Below are 25,415 nucleotides of genomic sequence, written 5' to 3'. Positions count from 1 at the left end.
GTTGTTAATAAATGTTTCTGTAGGAAATCTGTTAATATCTAGTTAGTTGAGCCCAATGTTGGGATTGTTCTTTTTTTTCTTTTTTAAATAACCAATTAAAAAAAAAATACAAGGATTGACTTGCTTACTGATTTACCACTGTTGCCATCAGCTATTTCCAACAGAGTCTTCTCTTTTTACTTTAGCTTCCTCTAGAATACAGTGTAATCTCTTAGTACCTTTTTGTCACCAAAATAATACAACTAAATCCCTAAAAATTGAAAATAAAAAGGTCACCTTGTTAAATTTTCTTTTTTCCCTTCAGCCTAGTAAAGAAAGATATTTAAATTAAGGTTAATGGTGGATTTTGGAGTACATACAGGGCTAGAAAATACTTAATTTCACAGGAACTGTCTGAGAATTTATTTTTGAGTTAGAACTGGGCTTATTAAGCTTGTGTAAGGGAGACTGTTGTATGGGTTTGTGAGATTTAATCACCAATTAACCACTAATCAGTCCTAGTTGTAAAAGTGAATTCATATCTCTATGTAAATTTGCAGAACATTTTTTTCCTTTTAGGTCACATAAATCTTTGGAATACAGGTATAATGACATTTGAGATATATGTACACTTATATAAGAAATGAATATAAGCAATGGAATTTAAATTTTGTGTTTTATTGACCACAGAAAGTAATCTGGGCTGGAGAGAAGGTAACTACTCAGGTGGATCATTACTAAGAAAATTACTATTAATGTATTCTTATTTTTTTCTTTAATGTCTTTATAAATTTTTCATGAACTAAATTTTGTGATGGTATCTTTCATATTAGTATAAAGAAAATCTGAACCTTCCTTACTGTTCTTCCCACAGATATTTTATTGTGCAGATTTGATTATGCATGGATGAGGAACAGGGTTAATATGTATGTGAATTTTTTCAGTGTTTTCTAACATTCTTAAGTAATTTCTCATGAAACTTCCTTAAGGGGAAAAATAAATGCCCTGAAGTACAAAATCTCTTATTTTCTCATAGATGTACTTGAGGGATACAATGGAACGATATTTGCATATGGACAAACATCCTCTGGGAAGACACATACAATGGAGGTAATATTTTATAATCTGTACTTGCATGTGGTTTGCAGAATAGAGGTGCATTCATTATTTGCGAAATGATTTTACTGTGTTTAAACAGCTTTATTCTGTTGCTTACTCTCCTATGAATAATACATAGGTAACATCACTGTTGGAATCTAATCAGTTCTGGAGTTTGAAATTATATATTTGAAATCATATCTAGGTTTGTTTTGACAGCATAACCACACAATTATAAACATTTTAGAATTAACAGGAATTTTCTTTATAATGGAAATTTGAAATCTTGAATGTTTTATGTTTTCATTTCTATTCAGAGCAATTCGTTCTCCTCTCCAAATACCTGCCACTTTTCTTTAAGAGGAATGTGTCCACAATTGTCGGTGCTGCCATTATAATAAGATGTGGATCTGCCCAAACTTTGCTTCTAGAAAACATCCTGTATCTTATGCTGCTGCTACAAAGCATCTGCTTTTGTCATTTATCTGAGCATTCTGTATAAATGCCTGAGTATTTTAGTGTAATTCACATTACTCGTTTCCATAAAGTTACAGAGAATAAGGACATTTCTAGCACTTGCGTGGATTTGACTTGAAGGAACAGTATGAACTTACATTGGAAGAAACAAACTAAAACTCTTTCTTTAGAATATGTTCATTTCACAAGCATGGACAATCTAAATCTAATGATTAAATAAAAGGCTAAGATCAGTTGGTAACCCATGTTGTTGACATGCAGTATTTATGTATAATTTACAAATATATGTAATAGTTGAATTGGATTTTTTACATATTTGTAGAGCCATTTCACAAAATGGCAACAATTAGAATTTCTATCCTCTATTGGCTGTAAATTGTAGATTGGAAGTTTCTACTTTTAATTCATACTTAAAGTCTCATTTTCTGTTTAGGGTAAACTTCATGATCCAGAAGGCATGGGCATTATTCCAAGAATAGTGCAAGATATTTTTAATTACATTTATTCTATGGATGAAAATTTGGAATTTCATATTAAGGTAAAATCCGTGGGGTATTTTGTTTTATATTAGAATAATTTTATTCCAAGAAATAATAAATGCTCTTTTGTTTTAAAAATATTTTTAGTTATTTTATGGACAGTTACAGTAGAAAGATCATTAGAGTTAGTAAACTGAGGGTTCTTAATCTGCAATTAGATGACCTTAAACAAGGTCATAAAGTCTCTTTTGTCTTAGCCTCCTCTGTAAAGTGATGGAGTTTATTACTGAACTCAAAGGTTCTTACTGCTCTCATGAGTCTAATTCATTGAAGATGGAGATATGTAATAGAAATTGCTTTTTAGTTACATGAGCAGTTTAGAGAATTTAGATATTCCTGTTAGAACATGAGCTGTGGCTGAGTTGTTAACTCTGTCCTCTGGTATAGATGGTACTTGGCACTCAAACCCCAATAAATTTAATGAACTAATTATAAATTATTTTATGCTACTATAGTAGTATATTAGTAGTATAGTAGTAGTAGTATAGTAGTATACTATTATACTACTAATAAATTATTTTATAATTTTAATTAGTTGATCTTTTTTTACTTTATTTCTTTGCCCTTCAGGTTTCATATTTTGAAATTTATTTGGATAAGATAAGGGACCTGTTAGATGGTAAGTTAAATTCTTGCTCTTTTATCATTTTAAAATAGCACATGTTACTTTTTTTAATAGGTGTGAGACCATTTCTAAGTAACCTCTATGAAATTGACTTAAATTACAAGAAACCGATTTTAAAGTTCTTTTAAAGTTAGTTGAATTTCTTTTACACATTGAATAACTTATTTAAAGCACATATTTATGGGTGCTTGTGTTTCTTAAGTAGTAATTAGAGAAATGGATTGTAGTTAGAGGTCCTGAGTCCTAGTCTGCTGTCAGATACATTGCCCTTGGGCAAACTGTTCAACCACTCTGGCTTGTTATTTCCAAAATGTGGGTGGTAGAGGTTGCATTGGACCTAAAATTCTATATTGCTGCATTAAGTTTCTATTCAGATCTCCTCTAACTGTTTCTACAGAGTCTTTTTTAATAGTGATGTGTTCATATTTTTAAAATTTACCTATTATTAGGCTGCTTGGGAAAGGAAACAATCTATTGAATTAGCTATTTCATGACTAGTGTTAGAGTTTAGGAGAATGTTGCTGATATTATTTATTTGTCTTTTTCAGTTTCAAAGACCAACCTTTCCGTTCATGAAGATAAAAACCGAGTTCCCTATGTAAAGGTACTTATAAGATAATACAGAATGCTTGTTTAGAAAAATCCTGTAATAGGGGCGCCTAGGTGGCTCAGTTGGTTAAGCGTCTGATTCGGCTCAGGTCATGATTTCAAAGTTCATGAGTTTAAGTCCTGTGTTGGGCTCTGCTGACAGCTCAGAGCCTGGTGCCTGCTTCAGATTCTGTCTTCCTCTCTCTGCCTCAAAAATAAATAAACATTAAAGAAAAATTTTTTTAAAGAAAAACCCTGTAAGAAAATTTTTTAAGGTTATTGACATATTAAAAAAAAATTATTTTATAGGGATGCACAGAGCGTTTTGTATGTAGTCCAGATGAAGTTATGGATACCATTGATGAAGGAAAATCCAACAGACATGTAGCAGTTACAAGTAAGTAGAATGTTTATTAACACGAGTTAAGGTACAGAGCTGCCTTAAAATATCTTTATCAAGCTGGTTAATTGTAAGATTTTTATGTAAAGTGATGCTTTAGAAATTATTAGTAAGGGAAAGCCATGTTTGTTTATAGTTGTTTGTGTAATTTCATTGCAGATATGAATGAACATAGCTCTAGGAGTCACAGTATATTTCTTATTAATGTAAAACAAGAGAACACGCAAACGGAACAAAAGCTGAGTGGAAAACTTTATCTGGTTGATTTAGCTGGTAGTGAAAAGGTAAAATCTTTATATTCTGGTAGATATTTAAGCATTTTTATAAACTTTAGCTTGAATTTGGACTTAGGCATTATTCATTGTTAACATCTTGAAAACTTATCAAATTGGATTTGGTAGTATTTTTGAGAGTTTAAAAGCATTGATGCATTGCCAATGACTACTTAAACTGAAAAATCAGTTGCAAGTTACTATCATTTGTGCCATAGTCCAGTTCAACCAATAGGTGTTACCTTTTACTTAGGGTATATGTTTTTATTGAGAATTAGTTCAGCATATATTGTTATCAATTTTATTAGTTATTCTTTTCCTAATTTTTGGTATCTATTTTATCCATATTGGCAGGGGGCTCCCTGTGAAAACTGATAACTATCCATTAGTCTTTTCTGGTTTGGTTGTACCTATTTTCTTTCCTTTGGATGATTATTTAATTATTACAGACTCTACTGTGGACTTATCATCTGATTATAATTTATGTGAAAATCAAAATAAGTTCAAATATTTTAATATTGATCTCTGCAACCATTTTTGCTGTTTCACTAATTTGTTTCTTCTGATTAAAATGACATACCTACTCCCTTTTACTCAAGCCTTAAACATATCCTTCAAAGCCTGTCTTTAATTTTGTGAATCCTGAGAGGCTGTTTCTTCAGCCGACATTGCTAGTCTACTATTTTATCCTATCTTTAACATGTGTATTTTATATCTTTTTTAAAAGCAGGTTTGCTTATATATTTAAATTCAGTACATAACTGAATATCAACCTTATGATTTAGCAAATTTTAAAAGGTTCCTCTTTAATGGAGCAAAGGGGATTAACAAATAGTAAATTGCAAATGTACCTGAAAATTTGTTATTTTCAAGAGCACAAACTAAAAATAAAATTCGGGATCTCCTTAATCACATTCTTGTCATGGACCTACCTACAGTTGTCAGAAGACCAATACTCAAGTAGTGATAGCTTAGAGTAAATAATTGACAAAATCATGAAGCTTTTCATTTTGTTCTTTGCTGGTTATTGATGACCTCTGAACTTTTTAGAAAATTCAAAGAAAATAATTCTTAAACTTACAGTTTTGTTTTCATTCTTTTGAAATCTTATGCATAGGTTAGTAAAACTGGAGCTGAAGGTGCTGTGCTGGATGAAGCTAAGAACATCAACAAGTCACTTTCTGCTCTTGGAAATGTCATTTCTGCTTTGGCAGAGGGAAGTGTGAGTACACACGTCTTCTCTTTCCCTATGGTTATCTTATGGGGAATTACTTAAATATCAATGTATGTATATGCATGGATGTTTGTGGGGCCAGGGTGGAGCGGGCATCTGGTGTTTTTAAGTCAGTATGTGTAAATTAGTTGTCTTTAGGAATTTATAGTAGTATGTATGTTCTAGTTCCCATCATAATATTATCAGTTAAAATAGCCAAAATCCCTTTGTAATTTACTTACAGTATTTATAAACAGATTTTATTCTGTAGAAACCCATTGGTCTTTGTTTCTTTTGTTTTTGTATTGTAGACGTATGTTCCATATCGCGATAGTAAAATGACAAGAATTCTTCAAGATTCATTAGGTGGAAACTGTAGAACCACTATTGTAATTTGCTGCTCTCCATCATCGTACAACGAATCTGAAACAAAATCTACACTCCTGTTTGGTCAAAGGTTTGTTGTTAAGAAAATACAAAGTCTAAATGTAGATAGGTCTTTTGTTTATTAAATCTAGGAAAATAAAGGTAGATATTCAAATCAGTGCATATTGTTAATATGACACAACTTTTTAATTGAGAGATAATACAAGCAAGGTCCATTTTTAAAACTGCTTAGATTTGAATTAAGTTTTAGTACATATGGAAATCAAATGTTAAATTCAGTCAAATTTATAGGAGAAGCTTTAATTAAACATTAAAGAAAATAAGTATTTGAGTCAGATAACAAAGAAAAGCTTGACAAATCTAATTCTATGTTAGTCTGTTGACAGGTTCAAATAATGAGATAATAGGAATTGGTTAACCTAGGAAAGTCAGTAGTGATGATTTTATTTTTGACCTTCAACAATAATTTTTTTTTATTCAGCCTTGCAAAAGAATTAGGAAAATATGGGCCCTTTTTTTTTATCCTCCTCTGGTGGTTAATTTTTGTCTTTAAGTTATTCACAGATTTGGGGACTGACCCAAATTTATTTAGCTTGTTGAAGAAGCACTGTAGTAATTATGGGTCTTTGTATTTAGTCTAAAGATAATTAAACAGTCAAATTACTCAGCCATATATGCCATACATATATATAAAAAACAGAGATCTATAGATAGTAATTGAAAATAGTTAATTTTAGTCACACTTTTTTCCTGCAATTACTTCTTTTAGGGCCAAAACAATTAAGAACACAGTTTGTGTAAATGTAGAATTAACTGCAGAACAGTGGAAAAAGAAGTATGAAAGAGAAAAGGAAAAAAATAAGACCCTGCGGAACACCATTCAATGGCTTGAAAATGAACTCAACCGGTGGCGTAATGGTAATAATTTATAAAATCTGTCATTTTGAGTTTGTTGAATATGAATGTAAAACTATTTTATAAATTTGAGACTGACACGAATATAAATAAGAATAGCAAAGCGTATCCATTTTTATTTTTTAAGTATTAGAGATCATCAAATAAAAATGACTACAGTCTTTTAAATTCTGATTTTACCTGAAATAATAAATAGAGGCATAAAGGCCATCTTGGGAGCTATAGCAATCAAGGCACAGATGGCAAGTTTCCTAGATTAGGGTGGAAGCAATAAAAATTACAAGATTTGGTGACTGGATTTAGAAGATGGGGGTGAGTGAAAAGTAATTGTAGTTTTTTAAATCTCAGACTGAGCAGATAAAGTTGGTGAGAGCTGCTGAAATTGAATAAAATTGTCATTAGTTTTAGACAGGTGGATGTTTATTAACTATCTGTTGTCTTATTTTAGGAGAGACAGTGCCTATTGATGAACAGTTTGACAAAGAGAAAGCCAACTTGGAAGCTTTTGCAGTGGATAAGGATATTACCATCACCAATGATAAACCCGCAGCTACGATTGGAGTTACTGGAAACTTTACTGATGCTGAGAGAAGAAAGTGTGAGGAAGAAATTGCTAAATTGTACAAACAACTTGATGACAAGGTACGTATTGTTCACATTCTATTTTGTTTTAGAATGTTATGACATACAGGTATTTTTATTATCTAATTTTAATATTGTGGGTCCAGGTGACCTGTGTATACATCTTTCCTTGATTTGTTAACCTTTTGAAAATCGTAAAGTTGACCCTCAGACAACACTGGTTTGAACTGCATGGGTCCACTTAGATGTGGGTTTTTTTGATACAGTACAGTAATATAAATGTATTTTCTTTATGATTTTAATAACATTTTCTTTAAATACTACATATAATATAACATAAAAAATATGTTAATTGTCTATATTATTGGTAAACCTTCTATTCAACAGCAGACTACCAATATTTTAAGTTTTGGGGAAGTCAGAGGTTACTTGTGGATCTTCAACTCCATGGAGGGGTCAGCACCCCTAACCCTTGTATTGTTCGAGGGTCATCTGTTTTAATAAAAAATATAAAATCACAATTTCTGTTTCTGTGCAGAAACTATGTATGAGACCTAATTTTTTCCCCCTCTTCTTTAATTTTCTGAAGGAAATTGAACATTGGGTTATTGGAGAGCCTTAATGAAATGATCTCTTAGAATCAGGGGTCTAAGGACTCAATAATAAAGATGATGCAAGAGATTAGAGAGGGAACAGAATAAAGTGGTAATAGTGTTTTCCTGCTTTGATTATATCCATTAGAAGTGTGAAAAATAACAAATAACAAAGCAAATAGGAAAGGGAAAACGAGAACAGTGAAGAGACTAGAAGAAAATAGTTCTGGTTTTGTTTTTAGTTGGAATTTTATATGTGTTGTAGGCAGATATGGCAAGTTTGAAGTAGCTGAATGGCCTTTCTATCTATCTTTCCTTCTTTCTTATTTAAATTCAAGTTAGTTAACATATAGTGTAGTCTTGGTTTAGGAGTAAAACCCAATGATTCATCACTTAATATAACACCTGATGCTTATCCCAACAAGTGCCCTGCTTAATGCCCATCACCCATTTAACCCATCCACCCACCCACCTCCCCTCCAACAGCCTTCTGTTTGTTCTGTGTTTAAGAGTCTCTTATGGCTTTCCTCCATGGCTTTCCTCCCTCTCTGTTTTTATATATATTTCTTTCCCTTCCCCTGTGTTCCTCTGTTGAGTTTGTCAAATTCCACATACGAGTGAAATCATAAATCTGTCTATCTCTGACTGATGGATTTTGCTTAGCATAATACCCTCCAGTCCTATCCAGTTTGTTGCAAATGGCAAAATTTCATTCTTTTTCATCACCAAGTAGTATTCCAGTGTGTGTGTGTGTGTGTGTGTGTGTGTGTGTGTGTGTGTGTGTGTACACCACATCTTTATGCATTCATCAGTTGGTGAACATTTGGGCTCTTTCCATAATTTGACTATTGTTGATAGTACTGCTGTAAACATGGGGGTGTGGAGGTGTATGTGCTCCTTCGAATCAGCATTTTTGTATCCTTTGGATAAATACTGAGTAGTGCAATTGTTTGGTTGTAGAGTAGTTGTATTTTTACTTTTTTGAAGAACCTCCATACTATTTTCCAGAGTGGCTGCACCAGTTTGCATTCCGACCAACAGTGCAAAAGGGTTCCCCTTTCTCCACATCCTTGCCAACATCTGTTGTTTCCTGAGTTGTTAATTTTAGCCACTCTGACTGTTGAGGTGGTATCTCAGTGTGGTTTGGATTTGTATTTCCCTGATGATCAGTGATGTTGAGCATCTTTTTGTGTGTTTCTTAGCCATCTCCATGTCTGCTTTGGGAAAATGTCTATTCATATCTTCTGCCCATTTCTTCCCTGGATTATTTGTATTTTGAGTGTTGAGTTTGATAAGTTGTTTATAGATTTTAGATATTAACCCTTTATCCAGTGTGTCATTTGCAAATACCTTGCCTTTTAGTTTTGTTGATTATTTCCTTCACTGTGCAGAAGCCTTTTTATCTTCATGACATCCCAATAGTTCATGTTTGCTTTTATTTCCCTTGCCTCCAGAGACATGTCAGGTAAGAAGTTGCTGCGGCCGAGGTCAAAGAGGTTGTTGCCTGTTTTCTCCTGTAGGATTTTGATGGTTTCCTGTCTTACATTTAGGTCTTTCATCTATTTTGAGTTTATTTTTGTGTATTGTGTAAGAAAGTGGTCCAGTTTCATTCTTTTGCATTTTGCTCTCCAGTTTTTCCAGCACCATTTGAAGAGATTGTCTTTTTTCCATTGGATGGTCCTTCTTGTTTTGTTGAAGATTAGTTGGCCATATATTTGTGGGCCCATTTCTGGGTTCTCTGTTCCATTGGTCTGTGTGTTTGTTTTTGTGCCAATACCATACTGTCTTGATGACAGCTTTGTAATACAGCTTAAAGTCTGGGATTTTGATGCCTCCAGCTTTGGTTTTCTTTTTCAAGGGTACTTCAGCTATTCAGGGTCTTTTCTGGTTCTATACAAATTTTAGGATTGTTCATTCTAGCTCTGTGAAGAATGCTGGTGTTATTTTGATGGGGATTGCATTGAATGTGTCTTGCTTTGGGCAGTATTGACATTTTAACAGTATTTGTTCTTCTTTCTGTGAGCGTGGAAAATAGTTTTCAGTGTACAGATCTTTTACCTCTATGGTTAGGTTTATTCCTAAGTATTTTACGGTTTTTGGTGCAGTTGTAAATGGGATTGATTTCTTAATAGCTCTTTGCTGCTGCTTCATTATTGGTGTATAGAAATGCACCAGATTTTCTATATATTGGTTTTATATCCTGTGACTTTGCTGAATTTGTGTATCAACTCTAGCATTTTTTTGGTGGAGTCTTTCAGGTTTTCCATGTAGACTATCATGTCCTCTGTGAAGAGTAAGAGTTCGACTTCTTCCTTGCCAGTTTGGATACCTTTTGTTCTTTTTGGTGTCTTGATTGCTGAGGCTAGGACTTCCAGTACTGTGTTGAACAACACTGCTGAGAGTGGGCACCCCTGTTGTGTTCTTGATCTTAGGGGGAAAGCTCTTAGTTCTTCCCCATCGAGGATGATATTAGCTATGGGCCTTTCATATGTGGCTCTTATGATGTTGAAGTATGTTCCTTCTTTCCCTATTCTTTTGAGAGTTTTTATCAAGATGTTGTATTTTGTCAAATGCTTTTTCTGCATCTATGGAAAGGATCATATGGTTCTTATCCTTTTTTTTATCACATTGATTGATTTGAGAATACTGAACCAGCCCTGCAGCCCAGAAATAAATCCCACTTGATCACGGTGAATAATCTTTTGATGTACAGTTGAGTTCAATTTGCTAATATCTTGTTGAGAATTTTTGCATCCATATTCATCAGTGATGCTGGCCCGTAATTCTCCTTTTTAGTGAATGGCCATTACTTTCAATGATAAATTTAAACATGTTTATTATTTTTTAGCATTTAAAGTATTTAATGAATAACTTTTATAAGTTTAAGCTTTTTTAATTGCATGGTAAGTGTTATAATTATTAATTGAAAGACATTCCATCTCTTTCAACAATTTTTTAGGAGATTGAAATAAGCAATGTTGGACTTGGAGAAACAGTTTTGAAATACCTTGATTGGGGGAATAGTAACCTTATAATTCGTATTAGAAAATAATTAGAATCAGACTGTGAGCAATTTTGTTAACTTGGTACTTTAAAATTCTAGGATGAAGAAATTAATCAACAGAGCCAGTTGGTAGAGAAACTAAAGACACAAATGTTGGATCAAGAAGAGGTAAGTTGAATACTTTACATACTGCTTTCAGGAGAGCTTTATAATTTGTCGTTATTATTTGAACATAAAAGATGAACCTACAGATCTCAAAATATACTAGAGTCCATTTAAAAATGTTTTGAATGTGACTGCTTCTCTGTGGGTTGTGCTCTCCGTGCTATCATATGGGTTGAAGCAAAGATTGATTTCCTCTTAAAGTATTTGTTTTTATTATTATTTTTTAATGTTTATTTTTGAAAAAGAGAGAGATATGAGGGGGGAGGGGCAGAGAGAGAGGGAGACACAGAATCTGAAGCAGGTTCCAGGCTCCAAGCTGTCAGCACAGAGCCCAACGCAGGGCTCGAATTTGTGAACCTTGAGATCATGACCTGAGCTGAAATTGGACACTTAACCAACTGAGCCACCCAGACACCCCTAGGAATTTGTTTTTTGTTTTTTGTTTTTTTTAAGTTAGAGTTCTAACTGGAGGGGAGAAGATAACAATTTTCAGTATTATTCTTTAACATATTTCTAATGGACTTTTTAACTCTGTCTTCTTCTTTCCTTGCTTAAAATATGGTGCTGTTTTATCTCCTTATTCTCCCCAAAACATTTCTTACTGATTCTTGAGAAAGACTTACTACACTGGACTGGGATAACTTCAGACTCTCCTTCCCTTCATGGAAAGTATTTCCCCAAGGAAATGAAGGAAAGAATATAAAAAAACAGCATGTTTTATTATCATTCACTTAAACACACAGAGTTTAAAGGGATGATTAAACAAGGAAAATACTGATTTCTGAATTACTTTGACCTGCCTTTAATAATTGCATAATTTGAGGTATGACTTATTGTGGGAATGAGAATATCAGTGAATGAAATCCTTTGGGACTCCTCTCTCACCATGTCTACCCTCATTGAACCCATTCATTTCTGCCTTCTTTCAAGTTTCTCTTCTCTAGTTTGTCACCTAGTTTGGACCGTCAATTTATCTTACCTGGGAGAGCAGGGGGATAATTGAAAAATGGTACATCATTTAAGGTTTGTTTTGGAAATGTGGGCAAAAACTGTATAGCTTCAATAAGGAAAAGATAGCCACTGTCTACCAACTTAATCCTGGTCACGTCATCTTTGCACTTATTTAAATTATAGCATGTTTTCTCAAAAGGGGCACTAGTAATTTGCATAATTTTTCATTATATTATTCTGTTTTGTATGTTATAGGACATTTAGTACCCCTGGTCCCTACTTCTAAGTGCCATTAGCATTCTGCCCCATTAGAAATACTCCTACACATTTCCAAATACCCCTTCTTTAAAGCCACTGACCCTGGATGATTACAGTGTTCTCCAGACTAGTGTCTTGATTTCTCTCCAGTTCAAATTTTATTTGTTGATACTAAATTTTCCTGGGACATAATTTAGGTGTCACCCCTGGTTGCCCAAAGAAAATCTGAAATCTTCTAAACATCTACTAATTTCCTTGTTTTTCTATGCTCACCATTCATGCACCTAATATGCCTGTTCCTTTCTATTACGTTCATTTACACATGACTAAGATACCTATTCTAGGGGCATCTGGGTGGCTCAGTGGGTTAAACCTACAATTTCGGCTCAGGTCATGATCTCACAGTTCGTGAGTTCAAGCTCCATGTCTGGTTCTGTGCTGACAGCTCAGAGCCTGGAGCCTGCTTCAGTTTGTGTCTCCTTCTCTCTCTGCCCCTCCCTCACTTGCATGCACATGGCACGCTTTCAAAAAATAAACATTAAAAAAAAAGTTTTTAAATGCCTGTTCTAGCCTCCTTCTTTGTGAATAACCTACAGAAATACCTACCCTCCTGTTTTAAATACTACCAAGTACTTTTTATGTGTTTTGTCCTGTTGCCTCTTTTATGGCTCTTAACATTCTATCTCATGCATTTATTTATGTACCTGTGTTTCTTCTACTAGATTCCTCAAAGACAGAGTCATTATTTGATTTCCTTGCTGTCTCCCACAGTGTCTAGCACATTGCCTGCACATAGTAGTTAGTAAATCTGTTGAATGAATAAATACTAACAGCTAATTGCATCCATATTTTATTCACTGTATATAGCATATGATGAAGCAAATAGATTTTTTTAAACCTGTATACTTTTACTCTTTCATGTAGCTTCTGGCATCGACCAGAAGAGATCAAGATAATATGCAAGCTGAACTGAATCGCCTTCAAGCAGAAAATGATGCCTCTAAAGAAGAAGTAAAAGAAGTTTTACAAGCCTTAGAGGAGCTTGCTGTCAATTATGATCAGAAGTCTCAGGAAGTTGAAGATAAAACTAAGGAATATGAATTGCTTAGTGATGAACTAAACCAGAAATCGGTAAACTATGATTTTGTTTTCTTAATACTTTATTATTTTTTTTTAATGCTTGTTATTTTGAGAGTGAGAAAACATGCATGCGTGGGAAGGGTGGGGAGAGAGAGAGAGAGAGAGAGAGAATATGAATAAATCCCAAGTAGGCTCCACACTGTAGCGCGGAGCCCGGCATGGGGGCCAGTCTCAAGAACCATGAGATCATGACCTGAGCCGAAATAAAGAGTCGGATGCTTAACCAGCTGAGTCTCCCAGGCGCCCCTAATACAAGTATTCTTAATTGAAATTATCTCAGTAACTTCTTTCTATGTAAGCCCAAGACTGATGGTATCAATTCTTAAGGAATTCCAGGTCTCAACTTCACTTCCTCCTTTATATGAAGCCTTAGAGGTAAAGAAGAAGGCTGTTTTTTTAGTTCCTGAAAGTCTATTAATGGGTAATTAAAATGCCATTTTAAGACTTGCTGACTGTTCTTAATATTCTGATGTTAAAGGGGAAATAAGTTAGCTTCTAGTTGCTAGAATAACTTCTAGTAAAGTTATTAGATGATTGTTCAAACTGTAAATTGAGAAAAAGAAAAATATATAACTTCATATAATTTGGGTTTTGTTCACTGTTACACTCCCAGCCCCTGGAGCAGAGCCCACCTGGCACATCTTCCTTGTGATTCCACAGTAGATAAGAATCTTTGTCATCATTGCTATAGAACAGGATTTGCCACCCTCCTGGAGTGATGCTGAAGATAATAGATAGCTGTGATAATGACTGCTATACCTCCAGCATCACCGTGGATGAGCTTTCTCATTAAGGATTTATTATTGCTAATGCTAACTTCTTGTCTAGAAACCACATCTAGAGTTGGACTCAGGATCAGTGTTCACTGCTTACTTCCCTGTCCATGTTCATCTATCTAAAGGAAAGCAATCAACACTATTTCTAAAGTTTTCGTACCCCTGATAAATTCATTTTCCCTTTCTAATCTCCAAAGTTACAGTTAAGCTGGAAGTTACAATTTCACAGCATGGAAACCAAGGTGCCTTTATAGCTCTTACTGAGTTGCATTATTAGCAAACCTAATTACCGTTTGGAAGAGCAGTAGGAATTTCTTACATCTCTATAAGCTGTAAGTTGGTCTTTGGTCACCTATTTCAGTCTTTAAGACATTTGTGTCTGTGTCCCAGTTACAAAGCTGAATCTGTCAGCACTGTATTGGTAATAGGAGTTAGAAACCTTATAGCGTTTTGCATCTTTGTATATGCGTACAATATTCCTGCTCAGTTGTTAGAGAAAATACCTGGTGATTTAAACATTAAAGCTTACTACCTGGGGCTCCTGGGTGGCTCAGTCAGTTGAGCAACCGACTTCGGCTCAGGTCATGGTCTCACGGTTTGTGAGTTCAAGCCCCACGTTAGGCTCTGTGCTGACAGCTCAGAGCCTGGAGCCTGCTTCTGATTCTGTGTGTGTCTCTCTCTCTCTGCCCCTCCCCCCACGCATGCTCTCTCTCTGTCTGAGAAATAAATAAACATTAAAAAATTAAAAAATAAAGCATACTACCTTATGAGACTTGAAAGATACCTGGTATTTTATATTAAATTGGGTGAGTACACTACTGATATTCAGAAACTTAAGGAAATGACCATAAGAAACAAAAAACTGAAATGATGGCATCTTTACTCATTTATTTTTAGTGCAACTCACTTTTAGTCAGTATCTGACTTGTGCTATAATGATTAGTTTTAAAGTGGCCAAAATGGTTGGACTTTTCAAAGCTGTGGTGACTTTCTTGTTGATAAACCAGCTATTATTTTAAACTTAAAGTAATTAAATTCAGTAATACTATTTCATCACTATCTCCTAAATAACTTTATATCATGTAGTAGTAGTAATTATCAGGTGGATTCTTTCCAGTGACTGTGTATGTAGAAAGTATATAAAGAAAACCTACAAACCATTTAGAAAATTCAGTTCTAACATTAATTTGCTCAGACGCTGTTTCCAAATTTAAGTTATACTGTGGAAGTAAAAGAAAATTCAATCTAATTAATATGGAAATTTCCCATTTCTAGGCAGAAAATATTACCCAGTCTCAAAAATTAGTGAAATGATACAAACTACCTGCTCGTAATGGAGCATAATATGGCTATTTTATGTAGTCTATTAGCTCTGAAATATTTTGTAAGTTTGAACTGAGAGCTGTCCCAGAACTCAGTAGAATAGTTAGTTCAAAAAACTGAAAGTAGAGGGGCACCTGGCTGGCTCAGCTGGTTGAGTGTGTGACTCTTGATCTCATTGTTGTGAGTTTGAGCCTCACGTTGGGCGTAGAGAATACTTAAAATTAAAGTCTTAAAAAAAGTCTGAACTAGAAAATAATGCTTTTGTAAGTACCGGGTGAAAACTTGGGATGTGTCAATATTTGAAGTAATATTTCATTTAATAGATTTAACTGTGTCTTTTGTTTGGATTATGTTAGGCAACTTTAGCAAGTATAGATGCTGAACTTCAGAAACTTAAGGAAATGACCAACCACCAGAAAAAACGAGCAGCTGAGATGATGGCATCTTTACTAAAAGACCTTGCAGAAATAGGAATTGCTGTAGGAAATAATGATGTAAAGGTAAGTAATAATAATCAAATATTAAGCATAATTATTTGTACACCACTCATACTTCTGTTTACTACTAACTTTTTACAAATTTCTTTTCATACCCATTATCTCATGCACAACAGCAATGCATAGTAGATGGTAATAGGTGAGAAAAGAATAAGGGGCACTCAGAAAGTATATTCAGTAAGTATTTATTTGGACCCCATGTTTGGTTCTTTACTATGTATGTTCGCATTTAGGAATTATGTTAGTTACAGTACTTGAAAGTATGTCACTGGGACAACAGTGAAGATTAGCTCAGGGAGTAAACTTGTAAATGAATTGGCCTGTGGTTTGTTTTAAATGTTTGAAAAGATAAAAGATGGATATGCTTATTAATTTTTTTAAGTTTTATTATAAAAAATTTTAAACAGTAGAGAGAATAATACTGTGAACCTCAGAGTTATTATCAAAAATTTGCCACACCTATTTTATTTATGCCTTTTTTCTGATAGTCTTTTTTAGGGTACTAAAATTGGTTATGTTAGCACTAGGCATGTGGTAAAAAAAAACGTTTAGTGACCTGGTTTTAAAACTTAGACCAGAAAAGCACACTAGGACTCTTAGCTGCAAGCACATGCACATAATTTGAAAGATTTGTATGTTGCGCTAGGTATTTGTTTGGATTTTATCTTCTTGATTAAAGCTTAATTTTGTAACAGAGAACAAACTAGGGTTGATAGTGACAGCCTACTAAGAATAAGAAGCCCAGTTTAACAAGAGCTTGAAATGAGTAAGTTTGCAATGTGGAACACACATTCCTTTTGTCAATTGTTATTCAAATTTGCTGTTTGTTGATGGAGGCAGGGATTCATTCTCCTCATATATTATTGTTTAACATTGTCATGCCATTGAAACAGAGGAAAAATGTTATTGTTAAATACTGGATGACTTGACTTGTTCTCTCTCTTCACTCGCTTGTCTTTTCACTCACTTCATCACTCGCTTCTGTCATTCATTAGGGTGGTCTAATGTGAGATGACAGAGCTGTGGGAATCTTTTGGGATGGAAAAGTAAATTTACTTAATATCACTAAACACTAGAATGGTGTTCAAAATTTGCTTTGTAGATTTGCAGCTTCTTTTTAGAAAAATCTTCCCATTTTGTGTTCAACTAATCTTACATGAAAAGGTGGTAAAGATAGGGAAAATAAGAGTAGAAATTTCGGCTTATGTTCAGTGGTAGAGCCAGTGATAGAATATAGGTTCCCTTACTCCCAGACTGCTTTTTTCACTATACCATTATAGCATTTTGAAAACAAGTCAGCCTTGCAAATAGCTTCTTTTTTTTTTAATGTATGGATTCTCAATATTTTTGTCATTTGTATGTAATTCTTTTCCTCTTAACATCACCAGTAAGTACTGCTTGTGTTTTTTACGTTATGGTTCACTCGTGTTGTACAATTTTGTGGATTTTGACAATACATAATTCAGATCCACCATTACAATATAATAATGTAGATTACCTAACAAATCCCTTTTTACCCTATTCATGCCTCAGCCCTGAACCTCTAGCAGCCAGTGATCTTTTCACTATGTGTACAATTTTGCTGTTTCCAAAATATCACATAGTTGGAATTAGACAGTAAATGTCCTTTTCAAACTGGCTTATTTTTCTTAGCAATGTGCATTTAAGGTTCTTCCGTGTCGTTTTGTGGCGTGATAGCTCATTTCTTGTATCACCAAATATTCCATTGTATAGATGTACTAGTTTGTTTATCCATTCATCTATTGAGGGCCATCTTGGTTACTTCCAGTCTTTGGCACTTATACATAAAGCTGCTATAAACTTGTGTACACGTTTTCCTGTGGACAATTTTTCAATTCAGTTGGGTAATACCTAGGAGCATGATTGCTAGATCATATGTTAAGATAGTGTTAGCTTTGTAAGAGACTCCCAAGGTGGCTACAGCATTTTGTATTCCAACCAGCAGTGAGTGAGAGTTCTTGTTACTTCACACCCTCACAAGTATTGGTGTCACAAGTATTGGTTTTTTGGTTTGAGATGTGTAGTGTTATCTTGTTTTAATTTGCATTTAGGATGTTTTGTTACCTTGAGTTCTTTGTATATTTTGGGTAACAGTCCTTTACCAGATATGTGTTTTGCAAATATTTCTCCAAGTCTGGCTTTATCTTTTCATTCCCTTTAATTTTAATGATGTTCAACTTGAAAATTTTTTCTTTCAGGATTGTGTTTCTGGTATTGTATCTAAAAACTCATCTCCAAACCCAGGGTCATCTAGATTTTCTCCTATGTTCTAGAGGTTTTTTGGTTTTATAGTTACATTTAGGTCTATGATCCATTTAGAATTAATTTTTCTGTGAGATAAAAAGGGTCTGTCCAGCTTCATTGTATTACATGTGGCTGGATAATTTTTCTAGGACTGAATCTTGAAGATCTATCTCCAGGTTACCTGGGTGGCTCATTCGGTTAAGTGTCTGACTCTTGATTTTGGCTCAGGTCATGATCTTATAGGTCTAGAGATGTGGGCTCTGCACTGAGTGTGGAGCCTGCTTAAGATTATCTCTCTCTCACGCGTGTGTGTGCATTTGTTCTCTTGTGTTCTCACTGTCGCTCTCAAAAAAAAATCTCCATTGAATTGCCTTTGCCCCTTTGTCAGAGATCAATTGACTGTATTTGTGTGTGTCTGTTCCTGGGCTCTCTTCTGTTTTAGTTACCTGTCCTTTTGTCAGTACCCCACCATCTTGATTACTGTAGCTTTAGTAAGTCTTTAGGTTAGGTAGTGTCAGTTCTTTGATTTTGTTGTTCTTTAGTGTTGTGTTGGAAATTCAAGGTCTTTTGCCTTTCCCTTTAAACTTTAGAGTCAAATTTGTTGATCGCCATAAAATAACTTGCAGGAGTTTTGATGAAGATTATGTTAAATCTATAGATCAAGTTAGGAAGAATGGACATCTTGAGTCTTTCTTTCCATGAATATAGAATATCTAACATTTATTCAGTTCTACATTGATTTCTTTTGTCCTATTGATTTTATACCTATTCTATTACATTTATGCCTAAATAATTCTTTTTTTCTTTTTATTACAATGTCAGTGCCACTGTATTTTTAATTTCAGGTTCCCTTGTTCATTGCTGGTATATAGGAAAGTGACTTTGGTATATTAATCGTGTATTCTGCAATGTTACTATGATAGTTTATTTTAGGAGTTGTTTTTTTTTTTAAACAATCCTATCTGCAAACAAAGACAGTCTTAATTTCTTCCTTTTCAAGCTCCACTTAATTTTGACACTGAATATTGTACTGGAATTTTGTAATGAAACTTAAGGAATGTACAGTTACCACAGTTCTTTTGGTGAGCTTAAGAGTCATCCTTCCTCTGCCACCTACACATCAGTATTTGTAAAGTTTTAATTTGGACTCACATATGATTAGGAATGAAGAGGAAATCAAAAATAGAAAGAAGCAAGTGTCATCAGTTTTGTTTGTTTTTAGGTTGCATTTTTTTTTTCTCTTGCAAGCATGTATTAACATTAAGTTTTAGAAAATAAGGAAGGCAGGGGACTCCTTGGGAGGCTCAGTTGGTTAAGTCTCTGACTTTGGCTCAGGTCATGATCTCACAGTCTGTGGGTTTGAGCCCCACGTCAGGCTCCATGCTGACAGCTCAGAGCCTGGGGCTGCTTTGGATTCTGTGTCTCCCTCTCCCTCTCTGCCCCTCCCCTGCTCACCCTCTGTCTCTGTCTCTTTCTCTCTCTCTCTCTCAAAAATGAATAAACATTAAAAACATTTTTTAAAAAAACAAAATAAGGAAGGCGAGGCGTCTGGGTGGCTCAGTCAGTTAAGCGTCTGTCTTTGGCATAGGTCATGATCTCCCAGTTCGTGGGTTTGAGCCCCGTGTGGAGTTCTGTGCTGACAGCTCGGAGCCTGGAGCCTGTTTCAGATTTTGTGTCTCTTTCTCTTTCTGCCCCTCCCTCCGAGTCTGATTCTCTCTCCCTCCTTCCCTTCCTCTCTCCCTCCCTCCCTCTCTCTCTCTCTCTGTCTCTCTCTCTCTTTCTCTTTCTCTCTCAAAAATAAATAAACGTTAGGGGCGACTGGGTGGCTCAGTCAGTTGAGCATCCGACTTTGGTTCAGGTCATGATCTCACAGTTCGTGGGTTCAAGCCCCGCATCAGGCTCTGTGCTGACTGCTTGCTTGCTTCAGAGTCTGGAGGCTGCTTTGGATTCTGTGTCTCCTTCTTCCTTTGCCCCTCCCTTGCTCCTGCTCTCACTCTTATCTCTCAAAAATAAATAAATGTAGGGGCGCCTGGGTGGCACAGTCGGTTAAGCATCCGACTTCAGCCAGGTCATGATCTCGCGGTCTGTGAGTTCGAGCCCCACGTCAGGCTCTGGGCTGATGGCTCGGAGCCTGGAGCCTGTTTCCGATTCTGTGTCTCCCTCTCTCTCTGCCCCTCCCCCGTTCATGCTCTGTCTCTGTCTGTCCCAAAAATAAATAAAAACATTGGAAAAAAAATTAAAAAAAATAAATAAATAAATGTAATAAATAAATAAATAAAACAAGCAAGCAAGCATTAAAAAACATTATTGTATTTAATTTTTCTTTTTTTTTCTGACAGCAGCCTGAGGGAACTGGCATGATAGATGAAGAGTTCACTGTTGCAAGGCTCTACATTAGCAAAATGAAATCAGAAGTAAAAACAATGGTAAAACGCTGCAAACAGTTAGAAAGCACGCAAACTGAGAGCAACAAAAAAATGGAAGAAAATGAAAAGGAGTTAGCAGCATGCCAGCTTCGTATCTCTCAAGTATGTATTAGTATAGAACAAAGTTTAAGGAAAATGACCTTCTATAGGTTATTTTGGGTAACAATTAAAAGGGTAATGCAAGTAGTTTTTTCCTAGGTTCGCTGCAGTATAGCAACATGAATGAATTTAACTGGGTTATGTTTATTGACATGTATAGAAATTTATTAGAAAGCTGTAACTGATTTGACTATTGAAGAATTCTAGGGTAGACAAAACTGCAAGACCCATTTTCTGGCTTTGGCAACTGAATGGATGAGGTCCTTCACCAAGATAGGAATTACATAAGGAGGGAAAGAGAGTAGTATTAGATGGAGATAATAGTAAGAATATTATCTCATATGTCAGCTTTCAGTACCTTAATGTGCAAATGTTATAAGTTAAACAGGTGACCATTTCAATGATTAAATTCTTTATTGTTGCAATATATATTTAGATACATAGATAAAACCTTGCTTTCTGTTAACTTTATCTGTAAAATGTGCGTGTAAGATTTTTTTGCACTTTATTCATATCAGTATATTTTTTCCCAAAAGCATGAAGCCAAAATCAAATCATTGACTGAATACCTTCAAAATGTGGAGCAAAAGAAAAGACAGCTAGAGGAATCTGTCGATTCCCTCAGTGAAGAACTAGTCCAACTTCGTGCACAAGGTATTAGCTTTCAGTGTTTTATGACTTCTTGTCTATATTCTTCCCTTAGTATAACTGTAGTAAACTTATATTCAAACTGATAGAATATAGTAGGAATATGGGCAATTTGCAATAGGAAACAAATAATACCTTTTAATGTGGCTTTGACACATATTTTTGCAAAATTGTGTTTGAATGTGGAAGTGGTCAATCTAGGAATTTCCCACAGAGTCATGAGGTTGTATATATATGTATAAATCGTAATATAGGGGATGTGGTGGAAAGCTATCTCCTTCCCTACCATTCCCTAACCAATCTGTTCCAGGATTAGGCAAAGAAAATAAAAGAAACCGTAACCATAATACTAATAACACAATGGATATAACTAAGAGTCAAAATGTTCTGAACTTCAAGAGCAAGATTTACTGTATGGCATTTGGATAAAGTCTAGTACTGTTAAGCAACAGATCCCTCATTAAACCTATTTGCTCCTTGGTTTATAGGAAGAACTTTAAGGCTTATTTCTTCTCCTGTTTTCTCTCTCTACCCAAACAGAGAAAGTGCATGAAATGGAAAAGGAGCACTTAAATAAAGTTCAGACTGCAAATGAAGTTAAGGCAAGTTTGATGTAGCATTAGATTCTAATGACTTGAACTCGTTACTCTTATGTTGATTAATCTTACCTTAACATCCTTTTCCCCCAATAATTTTAGCAAGCTGTTGAACAGCAGATCCAGAGCCACAGAGAAACACATCAAAAACAAATTAGTAGTTTGAGAGATGAAGTTGAGGCAAAAGAAAAACTTATTACTGATCTTCAAGAGTAAGTAAACTTTTCTTCCTTCTAAGATATTAGAAGTAACACAGAAAGATGGACTATTTAGCAAGAGGCAATAGTAAATTATTGATGGACAGTATGTCCATTTTAGAAACCTGCATTTTTCATTGATACTGTCATTTTGACTTGAAGATAAAGATTTTTTTTAGCTTATGAGCATAACTTCTAAGTTCCAGATGAAATTTTTAAAAATTAACTTCCTCTTTGAAAATTTCTTAACAGAGAAAAAAACTTTATTGGAAATTGTGAGGTTTAGGAGTTTTTAAGTTTTTATTTTATTTTAATTCAAGAAGTTTTTTTTAATAGTTGTTGTCATCTTAGTTTTTCTAGAAGAGGCTTTCCCTGTTTCCATAGCCATATGCATATGTAGCCTAGAATTTATAGAAATTGGAGGTCTGCAATCAAATCATGATTTGAGTAAGAACCAGAGGTGACTAACAAAAAATGATAAATTTTGACATGTGGATCTTAATGTTAATACCTAATTGATTTAGGGACAAGGGTTCAGGGAAATGATGAATATAGAATGAGAGTCATGATTTCAAACCAAAATATGAAAAATATTATATGACTGAAAGTAGTAGCCACGTGCTCTTCCTTTCTTTTCTCCCTGCTGTGAGGACAGGATAACAAGTAGTCTTGAGTATTTCAGTGATGAGATTATAGAACTAAAGAATTTGATGAAAACATTTTAATGGTGCCATTCAGAAAACAATGCTGTTGATACTGTGTTATGTTTTTTTCTTTTGTCAGCCAAAACCAGAAAATGATGTTAGAACAGGAACGTCTGAGAGTAGAGCATGAGAAATTGAAAGCTACAGATCAGGAAAAGAGCAGAAAACTACATGAACTTACGTGAGTAAATGTTTTAATTCAAGTTTAAAAATAAAAACTAGAGGGGCGCCTGGGTGGCTCAAGTCGGTTAAGCGGCTGACTTTGGCTCAGGTCATGATCTCACAGCTCATGAGTTCGAGCCCCGCATCGGGTTCTGTGCCGACAGCTCAGAGCCTGGAGCCTGCTTTGGATTCTGTGTCTCCCTCTCTCTCTGCCCCTCCCCTGCTTGCGTGCTCTCTCTCTCAAAAATAAATAAACATTAAAAAAAATAAAATAAGATGAAAACTAGGGGGATATCTGGGTGGCTCAGTTGGTTAAGTGTCTGACTCTATTTCAGCTCAGGTCATGATCTCATGGTTTGTAAAATCGAACTCCCAAGTTAGGCTCTGTGCTGACAGCATGGAGCCTGTTTGGGATCCTCTCTCTGCCCCTCCCCTGTATGCACGCTGTCTCTCAAAATAAATTTTAAAACTGAAAAATTTTTTAAAAATAAAAACTAAATTAGAGGATTGCCGATATTATTCTTGCTATATCCAATGAATACATTTTTCAGTTTGTATAGGTTAAAGGGTATTTTTCTTAAACCTCTGATTTGGTTTGATTTATACCTTAAAACTTGGCAATAATATACTATATGTTATTGTAGTTTAGCAAAGGCAAGATACTGTATTTTTCACTGATAGTCAAGATTCAGATTTCTGTGCTACCATATTAGTTGAAGATCCATTGTAAAAATATACCTTACATGACATTAAGTCATTTCAAAGATTTCAGGGTCTGCCAAAAAAATTGAATTTTGTCAGATTTGATTTTGCATAAAAGACGATTACTGTTTCAGCCTTGCCTCTTGAACAGAGGTTTTCACCATTTACTTTTTTCCTAACATACTAAAAATATAGTCTGTACTTATTTTTCTAGAATCTGAGCAGGTACAAAACACATGATTATAACTTTTCCTATCTTGAATTTATGAAAGACGATTTGTAAGTGGAACTGCTGTTATTAGGATGGTCACAGATCAGGATCAACTCAGAGTTGGTTTTATAAAAACTAGCGAATCTCAACCATAATTTTGTTTAGAATAATTCTAATATAAAATACATAAAATGTTTTAGTCTTCAATAATTTATAATCTCTAATTCCCACTTAATAGGAATTATTTTGGATAAATAGCAGTGTGTTCTATGTGGCACTAAGATATCAGAACCACTCCTTATTCTTTGAATTCTGCATTTTTTCATCTCTTCTGCTATAAGGGGTTTTTTTCCTAATAAACTATAGATTTAGAAGGAAATTATAAGGCATAAAAATTTATTGAAAATAAAACTATGACTTTATGAAATTCAACTTGAAAATTATGTATATTCTTCTGTTAGAGTCATGCAAGATAGACGAGAACAAGCAAGACAAGACTTGAAAGGTTTGGAAGAGACAGTGGTAAGAAAAACTTGAAAATAAATAAGATAGTGGGATGTTTAATGGGTTTCCCCTGGCTTATGACTAAAGTTAAAGACCAAATTCCAAAAACATTGCTGTTCTTAATTCAAGGCAAAAGAACTTCAGACTTTACACAACCTGCGTAAGCTCTTTGTTCAGGACTTGGCCACCAGAGTTAAAAAGGTAATAAAATAATGCTGAGGTGGGTATTTATATAAGTGGTGTTTACTATGATTATTTATGTTCATAAGTGAAATAATTTTATATTATCAAAACAATTTCTGTGTAGTTAAGGTTAGATTTTTTTTTAATCTTTAATGTTTTTGTAGTATTCATTGACCTTCTTTTCTTAGAGTGCCGAGATTGATTCTGATGACACTGGAGGCAGTGCTGCTCAAAAGCAGAAGATCTCCTTTCTTGAAAATAATCTTGAACAACTCACTAAAGTGCACAAACAGGTAATAGAGAGTGTATTTTATGGTAGCTGCAAATTAAGAAAAAAATTGAGGAGTGTTTATATATTTCAGAGTACTAAGGAATTTTCATACCCTGAGCTGTTCCATTATTTTAATCAAGCAATTGTATAAATAAATCACTAGCAGTTTTTAGGGAACTTAACATTTTTAACAACCCTTTTATCAAGAGGCCATGTATTTCTTTTCTAGGATTTTAAGTCTTGTCAGTTTTTCTCAGTTATTCATGGTAATTAAGAAACATTTTTTTATAAATTTTTTTTAATGTTTATTTTTGAGAGAGAGAGAGCATGAATGGGAGAGGGGCAAAGAGAGAGGGAGACACAGAATCCTAGGCAGGCTCCAGGCTCTGAGCTATCAGCACAGAGCCTGATAAGAGGCTCAAATCCATGAACTGCAAGATCATGACCTGAGCCGAAGTCAGATGCTTAACCGAGCCACCCAGGTGCCCCTTAAATTTTTTTTTGGTGTTTTATTATTTTCTTAGTGCACGAGCAGGGGAGGGGCAAAAAGAAGGAATTCCAAGCAGGCTTTTCACTGTCAGTACAGAGCCTGATGCAGGGCTCAAACTCACAAACTGTGAGATCATGACCTGAGCCAAAATCAGGAGCCGCTTAAGTAAACTGAG

At 34.6% G+C, this 25,415-nt stretch overlaps 1 protein-coding gene across 2 annotated transcripts in view; it reads left to right on the top strand.

Moving 5' to 3' along the window:
* The window catches only part of KIF5B (kinesin family member 5B), a 49,463-nt gene that overhangs the window by 16,061 nt on the left and 7,987 nt on the right, over positions 1-25,415 (top strand). The window contains exons 3-23 of one of the 2 annotated variants that reach the window (XM_053225487.1): positions 1,016-1,089; positions 1,988-2,092; positions 2,664-2,712; positions 3,267-3,322; positions 3,616-3,703; positions 3,866-3,990; positions 5,096-5,200; positions 5,503-5,648; positions 6,348-6,496; positions 6,942-7,135; positions 10,772-10,840; positions 12,971-13,177; positions 15,642-15,785; positions 20,390-20,575; positions 21,109-21,226; positions 21,761-21,822; positions 21,919-22,028; positions 22,797-22,898; positions 24,254-24,314; positions 24,426-24,497; positions 24,668-24,772. In XM_053225487.1, the coding sequence (XP_053081462.1) occupies positions 1,016-1,089; positions 1,988-2,092; positions 2,664-2,712; positions 3,267-3,322; positions 3,616-3,703; positions 3,866-3,990; positions 5,096-5,200; positions 5,503-5,648; positions 6,348-6,496; positions 6,942-7,135; positions 10,772-10,840; positions 12,971-13,177; positions 15,642-15,785; positions 20,390-20,575; positions 21,109-21,226; positions 21,761-21,822; positions 21,919-22,028; positions 22,797-22,898; positions 24,254-24,314; positions 24,426-24,497; positions 24,668-24,772 (2,327 nt within the window). Of the gene's footprint in view, positions 1-1,015; positions 1,090-1,987; positions 2,093-2,663; positions 2,713-3,266; positions 3,323-3,615; positions 3,704-3,865; positions 3,991-5,095; positions 5,201-5,502; positions 5,649-6,347; positions 6,497-6,941; positions 7,136-10,771; positions 10,841-12,970; positions 13,178-15,641; positions 15,786-20,386; positions 20,576-21,108; positions 21,227-21,760; positions 21,823-21,918; positions 22,029-22,796; positions 22,899-24,253; positions 24,315-24,425; positions 24,498-24,667; positions 24,773-25,415 lie in introns of both variants that reach the window. The other variant, XM_015074664.3, reaches the window with a different exon arrangement.

This window comes from Acinonyx jubatus, chromosome B4 (assembly GCF_027475565.1).
Source record: "Acinonyx jubatus isolate Ajub_Pintada_27869175 chromosome B4, VMU_Ajub_asm_v1.0, whole genome shotgun sequence".
Lineage (NCBI taxonomy): Eukaryota > Metazoa > Chordata > Mammalia > Carnivora > Felidae > Acinonyx > Acinonyx jubatus.
Note: the sequence above shows the minus strand (reverse complement) of the source record. Positions and strands in the feature narration are given on the sequence as shown.